General features: G+C 44.8%; 1 protein-coding gene across 4 annotated transcripts in view; it reads right to left on the bottom strand.

Annotated features, from left to right (window-relative positions):
• The window catches only part of alg9 (ALG9 alpha-1,2-mannosyltransferase), a 47,499-nt gene that overhangs the window by 7,449 nt on the left and 27,982 nt on the right, over positions 1 to 12,068 (bottom strand). For all 4 annotated transcript variants that reach the window (XM_042309214.1, XM_042309213.1, XM_042309215.1 and 1 more), the window contains 3 exons: positions 11,208 to 11,337; positions 5,072 to 5,219; positions 4,413 to 4,542 (listed from right to left, as the gene is read on the bottom strand). In XM_042309214.1, coding sequence (XP_042165148.1) covers positions 4,413 to 4,542; positions 5,072 to 5,219; positions 11,208 to 11,337 — 408 coding nt within the window. The remainder of the gene's footprint in view (positions 1 to 4,412; positions 4,543 to 5,071; positions 5,220 to 11,207; positions 11,338 to 12,068) is intronic.

Genomic DNA, 12,068 nt, shown 5'->3' with positions numbered 1-12,068 from the left:
TAGGCAATAAATACACCATAGAGGATAATAATAATTACAATTTAGTAAATTAAACACTGGAGTGATAGATGTGCAAGTAGAGATACTGGGGTGCAAAGGAGCAAAAAAACAAAACAATATGGGGATGAGGTAGTTGGATGGGCTATATACAGATGATATTGTTTAGGACCTTGAGCGTGGCTGAGGTGCACCCATGACCAGCTCGGAAACCAGATTGTTTATCGGAGAAGATACAGTGGGATTCAAAATGGTCGGTGATCTGTTTGTTGACTTGGCTTTCGAATACTTTAGGAAGGCAGGGTAGGATAGATATAGGTCTGTAACAGTTTGGGTTTAGAGTGTCTCCCCCTTTGAAGAGGAGGATGACCGTGGCAGCTTTCCAATATTTAGGGATCTCAGACGATAAGAAAGAGTGGTTGAACAGGCTAGTAATAGGGGTTGCAACAACTGCGGCAGATAATTTGAGAGGGTCCAGATTGTCTAGCCCAGCTGATTTGTAGGGGTCCAGATTTTGCAGCTCTTTCAGAACATCAGCTATCTGGATTTGGGTGAAGGAGAAATATGGGAGGCTTGGGCAAGTTGCTGTGGGGGGTGCAGAGGTGTTGACCGGGGTAGGGGAAGCCAGGTGGAAAGCATGGCCAGCTGTAGAAAAATGCTTATTGAAATGATCGATTATCGTAGATTTACTTTTTGGAGTTCGTATTACAGGATGAAAATTTCTGTTTGAAAAAGCCAGCCTTTGTTTTCCTAACTGCCTGTGTATATTAGTTCCTAACTTCCCTAAAAAGTTGCATATCTCGGGGGGCTGTTCGATGCTAATGCAGTACGCAGCAGTATGTATTTGTTCTGGTCAAGGGCAGTCAGGTCTGGAATGAACCAAGGGCTATATCTGTTCTTAGTTCTACATTTTTTGAATGGGGTATGCTTATTTAACTTCTTACGGATTAGTGGGATGCTAGCGCTCCGGTGAAAATTGCAGAGTGTCAAATTCAAATTAAATTACGATAAATATTAAACTTTCATGAAATCACAAGTGCAATAAATCAAAATAAAGCTTTTAACTTGTTTTTAATCCAGCCGCCATGTCAGATTTCAAAAAGGCTTTATGGCAAAAGCAAACCATGCAATTATCTGAAGACAGCGCCCAGCCCTCAAATGCATAACAAATCATTTTCAACCAGGGAGTTGCGACATGAAAGTCAGAAATAGAACAGAAATTGAAGCATTAGAGATGTCAGGCTGATATTAGGCGATTAGACCTGGCTCGCAGTCGGCATTCCAATTCATCCCAAAGGTGTTCGATGGGGTTGAGGTCAGGCCTCTGTGCAGGCCAGTCAAGTTCTTCAACACCGATCTCAAAAAAACATTTCTGTATGGACCTTGCTTAGTACATGGGGGCATTGTCATGCTGAAACAGGAAAGAGCCTTTCCCTAAACTGCTGCCACAATGTTGGAAGCACAGAATTGTCTCTCATGCCAATGTATGCAGTAGCATTAAGATTTCCCTTCACTGGAACCAACGGGCCTAGCCCGAACCATGAAAAACAGCACCAGACCATTATTCCTCCTCCACCAAACTTTAAAGCTGGCACTTTGCATTTGGGGCAGGTAGCGTTTCTCTGGCATCCGCCAAACCCAGATTCGTCCGTCGGACTGCCAGATGCTGAAGCGTGATTCACTGTTCTGATGCGGCTATGGAACCCTGACATGTTCACTGGACGTGCTACCTGTCCCAGACCTGCTGTTTTCAACTCTCTAGAGACAGCAGGAGCGGTAGAGATACTCCTAATGATCGGCTATGAAAAGCTAACTGACATTTACTCCTGAGGTGCTGACCTGTTGCACCCTCGACAACTACTTTGATTATTAGAATTTGACCATGCTGGTCATTTATGAACATTTTAACATCTTGGCCATGTTCTGTTATATTGGCCGTGTTCTGTTATAATCTCCACCCGGCACAGCCAGAAGAGGACTGGCCACCCCTCATATCCTGGTTCCTCTCTAGGTTTCTTCCTAGGTTTTGGCCTTTCTAGGGAGCTTTTCCTAGCCACGTGCTTCTACACCTGCATTGCTTGCTGTTTGGGGTTTTAGGCTGGGTTTCTGTACAGCACTGAGATATCAGCTGATGTAAGAAGGGCTAAATAAATGATTTTGATTTGATCACTCCAGAGAACGCGTTTCCACTGCTTCAGAGTCCAATGTCAGCGAGATATACACCACTCCAACCAATGCTTGGCATTGCCCATGATCGTAGGCTTGTGAGCGGCTGCTCGGCAATAGAAACCCATTTCATGATCTCCCAATGAACAGTTCTTGTGCTGACGTTGCTTCCAGAGGTAGTTTGGAACTTGGTTGTGAATGTTGCACCGAGGACAGACGATTTTTACGTGGCTGAGTCGTTGTTGCTCCTAGACGTTTCCACTCCACAATTACAGCACTGACTGGGGAAGCTCTAGCAGAGCATATATTTGATGAACTAACTTGCTAGAAAGGTGACATCCAATGATAGTGCCATGTTGTCCTTGAGCTCTTTATTAATGCCATTCTCCTGTCAATGTTTGTCTATGGAGATTGCATGGCGGTGTCCTGGATTTTATACACCTGTCAGCAATGGCTGAGTTGAAATAGCCGAATCCACTAATTTGAAGTGGTGTCCACAAACTTTTGTATATATAGTGTATCTGCGCCCTCTGTTCTGTCTCCCTCTCCGGTGGCTTCTACTTCGGGTTCAGATCCTCGGAGCTCCCCCCTCATCCAACCGTAAGTCTGTTTAAGAATCCGGCCCATTCCTCATACTACAGCTGGCTCGAATCCATCGGGTCCCACCTTCGGTCCTCGAAGGGTTTGTGAAACCACTCGAGGTGAAAGAACGGCCAGATCTCCTCAGCCATTGTACAAGCTGTCGTCTTCGGCAGCTCCATGGTAAGAAACATCTCAGTTCCCGGGGCAAAACCCTGTGCTACTCAGGAGCACAGGTACAAGACATTACAAGGCTGCTTCAACCCGTTCTACGACAGCCGACACTGACCCATGTGGGGTCAATCGACATCAGGAAGGCTAGCGCAGATCTGCTGAAATTGAATTTTAAAGAACAGATTCTGAAAAATCCAAAAAGCGGCCAATTATTTCAGGCCGGTACCATCGTTGGGTCACGGGTGTGAAGGTTTCAGCAGGCGACCGGCATTACACCTGGCTAAAAGATTACTGTAGCTCTTTTGGAATCACTTTTATAGATAACTTTGACACCTTCTGAAAACAGAAGACGCTCTACAGGAATGCCAGAGTCCATCCAAATAAAAGTTTGTGCAAAAAAAAACTTATTTAAATCTGTGTTAAGACTAGTTTGAACAGTACACAAATTGAGCGAGGTCCTTCCTACAAATATCTTGGTATCTGGTTTGATGACAGTGTCATTTTTCTTTACAGACATGACTTCACCATCTTGTATCTAGCGGTTTTAAACAATGTAGGCTATATTCTTTTGTCTCTACACTCAATATGAATATGACTGAAGGCTTTCATTGTTTTATGCATGGCTGTCTCCCAATCAAACATTGAATTAATCTAACAGATTTCCATCTGAAAAAGTTATTTGAGTAGCCTAAAAACTTGAGGTAGCTGGTGGATTAATAATGAGAACAAACAACATTGATTGCCTATAGAAAACTATACGACCAGTTTAAAGGAGTTTATTTTACAATAAACTCCTGAAAGCAGTCTATGGGCCAGCAGAAACTATAATCCATGGTTCAATGCAAGTGATGGGGGCATGTTTATTGTTTTTATTTTTGAGGCTATTCACAATCACAGCTTTATGAGAGATGCATATTAAGAGACGATGAGGCAAATCAAGTTCTGAAGACGATACACTTCGCTTCTGTCCAGCCCATGATTTATAACCTAACTCATGACACACAACCTAGGCTTCAACGGTAAGACAGCCCGTTCCTCATCAGGTGACTCAACTTTGTTCCATCATGTGTTGACCACACAGACACACCTGTTCCATGCTGAAGCTCCACCACAAAGGAATACTGGAAAAGATTTGCCTCTACTTCAGTTTAGCCACTTTGCCCAGGCTTTCAACAACATTATCTTTCAACATAATTGTTTTTATACCATCGTATATCACAATGTTTTATTGAGTACATAACCACGATATTACAAAGGTTGACATCTCCCAACCCTACTTTGTACGTGACTAATAAAAGTTTATTTGATTTAAGTACATTTAAAACTTGATGGCTTTACTCAATACAAGTAGTATTTTACTGGGTGACTTTCACTTGAGTCATTTTCTATTAAGGTATCTTACCTCTTAAGTATGACAATTGGGTACTTTTTAAACCTCTGCCAACACACCCGCCACACAAAACAGCCGCCACACAAAACAGAGGTCAGAGACTCACGTATCTTGTTGGCTCCTCCAGGTTCTGGTCGTTCATGTGGGCGGGGATAGTTTGAGTAGCAAATGGGCCGTCAGCGTACGGCTGGGGTAGCTGCCCTCTGAACTCTGATTGGATGAACTGCAGCTGCCAGCTGAAGAGAGGGCGGAGTCACACACTGGCATTCTAACACAATGAAATCAAGAACACTCAGAAACCGAAAGCCTTGTGGAAAGCTGCTATAGACCACTCAGAAACCTAAAGCCTTGTGGGAAGCTGCTATAGACCACTCAGAAACCTAAAGCCTTGTGGGAAGCTGCTATAGACCACACAGAGACACTCAGAAACCTAAAGCCTTGTGGGAAGCTGCTATAGACTCCACAGAGACACTCAGAAACCTAAAGCCTTGTGGGAAGCTGCTATAGACTCCACAGAGACACTCAGAAACCTAAAGCCTTGTGGGATGCTGCTATAGACCACACAGAGACACTCAGAAACCTAAAGGCCATTATTGTGGGAAGCTGCTAGACCACACAGAGACACTCAGAAACCTAAAGCCTTGTGGGAAGCTGCCATAGTGCTAAGTCAGTATCTAGATAATATGTGTGAAATGCTTGACAATGTATGTGGTATCAACAAAGAGGTATACAAAGAGACACTCAGAGAGAGCGAGAAAGACTGACTTGTTGGGCAGCAGAAAGCTGGAGGGGAACCGGTACCACTCTTTCCCAACACAGACACTGACGGGCCGGCCCTTTGGGACCGCATGGAGAGACGGGTCCCGGGAGATACGGTGGAACTCTGGGTACAGATCCAGTGGCGCGTGGTAGCCTGGAGGGATAAACACACACATATTCAAGGGTTTTTCATTTATTTTGACAATTTTCTACATTGTAGAATAAAAGTGAAGACATCAAAACTTTGAAATAACACATATGGAATTATGTAGTAACCAAAAAAGTGACAAACAAATCAAAATATATTTTATATTTGAGATTCTTCAAATAGCCACCCTTGATGACAGCTTTGCAGTTTGGCCAGCTCTAGGAAGAGTCTTGGTGGTCCCAAACTTCCATTTTAAGAATGATCGAAGCCACTTTGTTCTTGGGGAACTTCAATGCTGCAGAAATGTTTTGGTACCCTTCCCCAGATCTGTGTGCCGTCACAATCCTCTCGGAGCTCTACGAACAATGCCTTCAACTCATGGCTTTATTTTTGCTGACATGCCCTGTCAACTGTGGGACCTTATATACACAGATGTGAGCCTTTCCAAATCATGTCCAATCAATGAAATTTACCACAGGTGGACTACAATCAAGTTTATTTAACCAGGTAAGTTGACTGAGAACACATTCCCATTTACAGCAACGACCTGGGGAATAGTTACAGGGGAGAGGAGGGGGATGAATGAGTCAATTGGAAGCTAGGGATGATTAGGTGGCCATGATGGTATGAAGTCCAGATTGGGAATTTGGCCAGGACAGTGGAGTTAACAACCATACTCTTATGATAAGTGCCATGGGATCTTTAGTGACCACAGAGAGTCAGGACACCCGTTTAACGTCCCATCCGAAAGACGGCACCCTACATAGGGAAATGTCCTCAATCACTGCCCTGGGGCATTGGGATATTTTTTTTAGACCAGAGGAAAAGGTGCCTCCTACTGGCCCTCCCAAATTGTAGAAACATTTCAAGGATGATCAATGGAAACAGGATGCACAGCTGAATTTCGAGTCTCAGAGGAAAGGGTCTGAATACTTACGTAAATAATGATTTTATTATTTTTTATAAATTTGAAAGAAAAAAATATATATATATTTTTACTTTGTCTTTATGGGGAATTTTGTGTAGATTGATGAGAAAAAACAACAACAATTTAATAAATTTTGGAATAAGGCTGTAAAGTAACAACATTTTGAAAAGGGAAGGGGTCTGAAGACTTTCCGAATATTGTTCATAGTTTTCTCCCAGGCAATTAAAAAAAATCAGATGTGTTTTATGCATTGACAAGGACTCAGAACATCCAGTTTCGTTGTTCCTGTAGTTAAGTATTCAGAGTGAAAAAACAAAAGATCAAAAACCAAGAAAATAAAAAACTGAGAAAACAGTTTTAACATAATTTAGTGTATTAAATTGGCAATTACAGTCTTGCCCCATCGCTGCAACTCCTCTACGGACTCGGGAGAGCCATGCGTCCTCCGAAACACGACCCTGCTCGCCCATCGCTGCAATGCTTCTTGATACACTGCTCGCTTAACCCTTGTGGCCAGCCGGACCATTGTGTCGGAGGAAATACCATCCAACTGGCGACCGGGGTCAGCTTGCAGGCACCCGGCCCGCCACAAGGAGTCGCTAGCGCGAGATGGAACAAGGAAATCCCTCCCCTAACCCGGGACAATGCAGGGCCAATTGTGCGCCGCCTCATGGGTCTCTCGGTCACGGCTGGAAGAAAAAATGAAGACCCCTGACCCCAGGCACTGTGGGGAGACCCCTGCCCTAGGCACTGTGGGGAGACCCCTGCCCTAGTCACTGTGTGGAGACCCCTGACCTCTGCCCTAGTCACTGTGGAGACCCCATGTCCCCTGCCCTAGTCACTGTGTGGAGACCCCTGCCCTAGGCACTGTGTGGAGACCCCTGCCCTAGGCACTGTGTGGAGACCCCTGCCCTAGGCACTGTGTGGAGACCCCTGCCCTAGGCACTGTGTGGAGACCCCTGCCCTAGGCACTGTGTGGAGACCCCTGCCCTAGGCACTGTGTGGAGACCCCTGCCCTAGGCACTGTGTGGAGACCCCTGCCCTAGGCACTGTGTGGAGACCCCTGCCCTAGGCACTGTGTGGAGACCCCTGCCCTAGGCACTGTGTGGAGACCCCTGCCCTAGTCACTGTGTGGAGACCCCTGCCCTAGTCACTGTGTGGAGACCCCTGCCCTAGTCACTGTGTGGAGACCCCTGCCCTAGTCACTGTGTGGAGACCCCTGCCCTAGTCACTGTGTGAAGACCCTGCCCTAGTCACTGTGTGGAGACCCCTGCCCTAGTCACTGTGTGGAGACCCCTGCACTAGTCACTGTGTGGAGATCCCTGCCTAGGCACTGTGTGGAGACCCCTCTGACCCCTGCCATAGTCACTGTGTGGAGACCCCTCCCTGCCCCCTGCCCTAGGCACTGTGTGGAGACCCCTGACCCCTGCCCTAGTCACTGTGTGGAGACCCCTGCCCTAGGCACTGTGTGGAGACCCCTGCCCTAGTCACTGTGGAGATCCCTGACCTAGGCACTGTGTGGAGACCCTGACCCATAGTCACTGTGTGGAGACCCTGCCCCCTGCCCTAGGCACTGTGTGGAGACCCCTGCCCTGCACCCCCTGCCCTAGGCACTGTGTGGAGACCCCTGCCTGTCACCCCCTGCCCCTGCCCTAGTCACTGTGTGGAGAACCCTGCCCTAGGCACTGTGTGGAGTTTGTGAGACCCTGACCCCTGCCCTAGTCACTGTGTGGAGACTCCTGACCCCTGCCCCCTGCCCTAGTCACTGTGTGGAGACCCCTGACCCCTGCCCTAGGCACTGTGTGGAGACCCCTGCCCTAGGCACTGTGTGGAGACCCCTGCCCTAGTCAATATGTTGTCCACTGTGTCACGGTTGGCGTTTCTAGACTAAGATTCCATCACAACCTCATACTTTAATTTTCAAAACATTATTTTGTGTGCGCATGCGTGTATGTCTGTGGTGTGTGTATGTATGTATGCCTGCATGTATGTCTATGCATGTATGTTTATGTACAGTTAAAGTCAGAAGTTTACATAAACTAGTTTTAATGACTTCAACCTACGTGTTTCAACCACTCCACAAATTTCTTGTTAACAAACTATAGTTTTGGCGAGTCCGTTACTGTAGGACATCTACTTTGTGCATGACACAAGTAATTTTTCCAACAATTGTTTAGACAGATTATTTCACTTATAATTCACTGTATCACAATTCCAGTGGGTCAGAAGTTTGCATACACTAAGTTGACTGTGCCTTTAAACAGCTTGGAAAATTCCAGAAAATCCTGTCATGGCTTTAGAAGCTTCTGATAGGCTAATTGACATCATTTGAGTCAATTGGAGGTGTACCTGTGGATGTATTTCAAGGCCTACCTTCAAACTCAGTTCCTCTTTGCTTGGCATCATGGGAAAATCAAAAGAAATCAGCCAAGACCTCAGAAAACAAATTATAGACCTCCACAAGTCTGGTTCATCCTTGGGAGCAATTTCCAAACGCCGAAAGGTACCACGTTCATCGGTACAAACAATAGTACGCAAGAATAAACACCATGGGACCCCGCAGCCGTCATACCGGCTTGGGGCGGCGGCAGGGTAGCTTGGGGCGGCAGGGTAGCCTAGTGGTTAGAGCGTTGGACTAGTAACCCGAAAGGTTGCAAGTTCAAATCCCCGAGCTGACAAGGTACAAATCTATCATTCTGCACCTAACCCAGTGTTCCTAGGCCGTCATTGAAATTAAGAACTTGTTCTTAACTGACTTGCCGAGTTAAATAAAGGTAAAATAAAAAAATACCGCTCATGAAGGAGATGCATTCGGTGTCCTAGAGATGAACGTACTTTGGTGCGAAAAGTGCAAATCAATATACCAGAACAATAGCAAAGGACCTTGTGAAGATGCTGGAGGAAACAGGTACAAAAGTATCTACAGTGCCTTGCGGAAGTATTCGGCCCCCTTGAACTTTGCGACATTTCAGGCTTCAAACAAAGATATAAAACTGTATTTTTTTGTGAAGAATCAACAACAAGTGGGACACAATCATGAAGTGGAACGACATTTATTGGATATTTCAAACTTTTTTAACAAATCAAAAACTGAAAAATTGGGCGTGCAAAATTATTCAGCCCCCTTAAGTTAATACTTTGTAGCGCCTCCTTTTGCTGCGATTACAGCTGTAAGTCGCTTGGGGTATGTCTCTATCAGTTTTGCACATCGAGAGACTGAAATTTTTTCCTATTTTTTCCCATTGCTCCTTGCAAAACAGCTCGAGCTCAGTGAGGTTGGATGGAGAGCATTTGTGAACAGCAGTTTTCAGTTCTTTCCACAGATTCTCGATTGGATTCAGGTCTGGACTTTGACTTGGCCATTCTAACACCTGGATATGTTTATTTTTGAACCATTCCATTGTAGATTTTGCTTTATGTTTTGGATCATTGTCTTGTTGGAAGACAAATCTCCGTCCCAGTCTCAGGTCTTTTGCAGACTCCATCAGGTTTTCTTCCAGAATGGTCCTGTATTTGGCTCCATCCATCTTCCCATCAATTTTAACCTTCTTCCCTGTCCTTGCTGAAGAAAAGCAGGCCCAAACCATGATGCTGCCACCACCATGTTTGACAGTGGGGATGGTGTGTTCAGGGTGATGAGCTGTGTTGCTTTTACGCCAAACATAACGTTTTGCATTGTTGCCAAAAAGTTCAATTTTGGTTTCATCTGACCAGAGCACCTTCTTCCACATGTTTGGTGTGTCTCCCAGGTGGCTTGTGGCAAACTTTAAACGACACTTTTTATGAATATCTTTAAGAAATGGCTTTCTTCTTGCCACTCTTCCATAAAGGCCAGATTTGTGCAATATACGACTGATTGTTGTCCTATGTACAGAGTCTCCCACCTCAGCTGTAGATCTCTGCAGTTCATCCAGAGTGATCATGGGCCTCTTGGCTGCATCTCTGATCAGTCTTCTCCTTGTATGAGCTGAAAGTTTAGAGGGACGGCCAGGTCTTGGTAGATTTGGGGTGGTCTGATACTCCTTCCATTTCAATATTATCACTTGCACAGTGCTCCTTGGGATGTTTAAAGCTTGGGAAATCTTTTTGTATCCAAATCCGGCTTTAAACTTCTTCACAACAGTATCTCGGACCTGCCTGGTGTGTTCCTTGTTCTTCATGATGCTCTCTGCGCTTTTAACGGACCTCTGAGACTATCACAGTGCGGATGCATTTATACGGAGACTTGATTACACACAGGTGGATTGTATTTATCATCATTAGTCATTTAGGTCAACATTGGATCATTTAGAGATCCTCACTGAACTTCTGGAGAGAGTTTGCTGCATTGAAAGTAAAGGGGCTGAATAATTTTGCACGCCCAATTTTTCAGTTTCTGATTTGTTAAAAAAGTTTGAAATATCCAATAAATGTCGTTCTACTTCATGATTGTGTCCCACTTGTTGTTGATTCTTCACAAAAAAATACAGTTTTATATCTTTATGTTTGAAGCCTGATATGTGGCAAAAGGTCGCAAAGTTCAAGGGGGCCGAATACTTTCGCAAGGCACTGTATATCCACAGTAAAAACGAGTCCTATATTGACATAACCTGAAAGGCCGCTCAGCAAGGAAGAAGCCACTGCTCCAAAACCGCCATAAAAAAATCCAGACTACAGTTTGCAACTGCACATGGGAACCAAGATCGTACTTTTTGGAGAAATGTCCTCTGGTCTGATGAAACAAAAATAGGCCATTTCCAAGCTGTTTAAAAGGCACTGTCAAGTGTAGGTAAACTTCTTACCCCTTGGAATTGTGATGCAGTGAATTATAAGTGAAATAATCTGTTTGTAAATAATTGTTGGAAAAATTACTTGTGTCATGCACAAAGCTGAGGTCCTAACCGACTTGCCTAAACTATAGTTTGTTAACAAGACATTTGTGGAGTGGTTGAAAAACTAGTTTTAATGACTCCAACCTAAGTGTATGTAAACTTCCGACATCTACTGTATGTATGTATGTATGTATGTATGTATGTATGTATGTATGTATGTATGTATGTATGTGTGTCGGTGGTGTGTGTCTGGACCTCTGAACAGGGCTACTGATCTGGACAGAGACAGCAGAGTGAAGAGGATCAGTGTTCCCACAGCCAGCCAGTTAGACGACACCGTGTAGTGTTCTAGACGATACCGCTGGAACAGGAAGTGGTAACACTTCTACAAAACACAACACAGAAAAAACTTGATCAATACACAGGAAACGTATGTCTTTATCCATTGTCTGACGTCAGATAGAGCGACGTCCGTCTGCATTGATTGGTCTGTTAACTCGCAAACACTCATGGGAATAGATGACAAGTAGTTAGGCTTCAATACAATGTCACAACATTACCAAGGTGACATCGTCTAATGAACCACCTTTCATCCTCAAAAGAGTAGCTGTTCTGCTGACAGCTTTCTGCTGTGTTATCGAGTTGGCCAAATGTTCCAAAGTAACGAGGCACAGTGCCAGCTGTCAGAGTCAGATACATGCTGATTTCTGAGAACAGCCCCACAACTTTGGTGCCGTACAACTTCATCAACAAGCTGGCAACCTAGTAAACGTAATGGCCATTCAAACAAGCTAGCAGTAACCTTCTAACTGGAAGAAGTTTGCTCTGCTGATCAAGCACAGTTGATTGAGATAGTTTGCCTGATGAATTTGTACTGCACCAAAGTAATAGGACTGTTCTCAGAAATCAGTTGGTTTGCGTAGTTGTCTGCCGGTGTCCCATAGCTACGTTAGTCATTGGAGACAGCAGTGATTTTCAGAAGGTAAGAACTAGTGTTAGGCTGATGAACAAAAATCTAGATTTTTAGAGATGAGCTCCACGATTTGCCAGACAGGATCCTGGCGCTACTTGTCGGAAGACAATGGTCTTTAACAGCAAACTATGTGTCTGTCTATG

The sequence above is a fragment of the Oncorhynchus tshawytscha genome, linkage group LG30 (genome assembly GCF_018296145.1).
Source record: "Oncorhynchus tshawytscha isolate Ot180627B linkage group LG30, Otsh_v2.0, whole genome shotgun sequence".
In the NCBI taxonomy this organism is placed as follows: Eukaryota; Metazoa; Chordata; class Actinopteri; order Salmoniformes; family Salmonidae; genus Oncorhynchus; species Oncorhynchus tshawytscha.
This window is presented reverse-complemented; position numbering and strand designations above follow the sequence as displayed.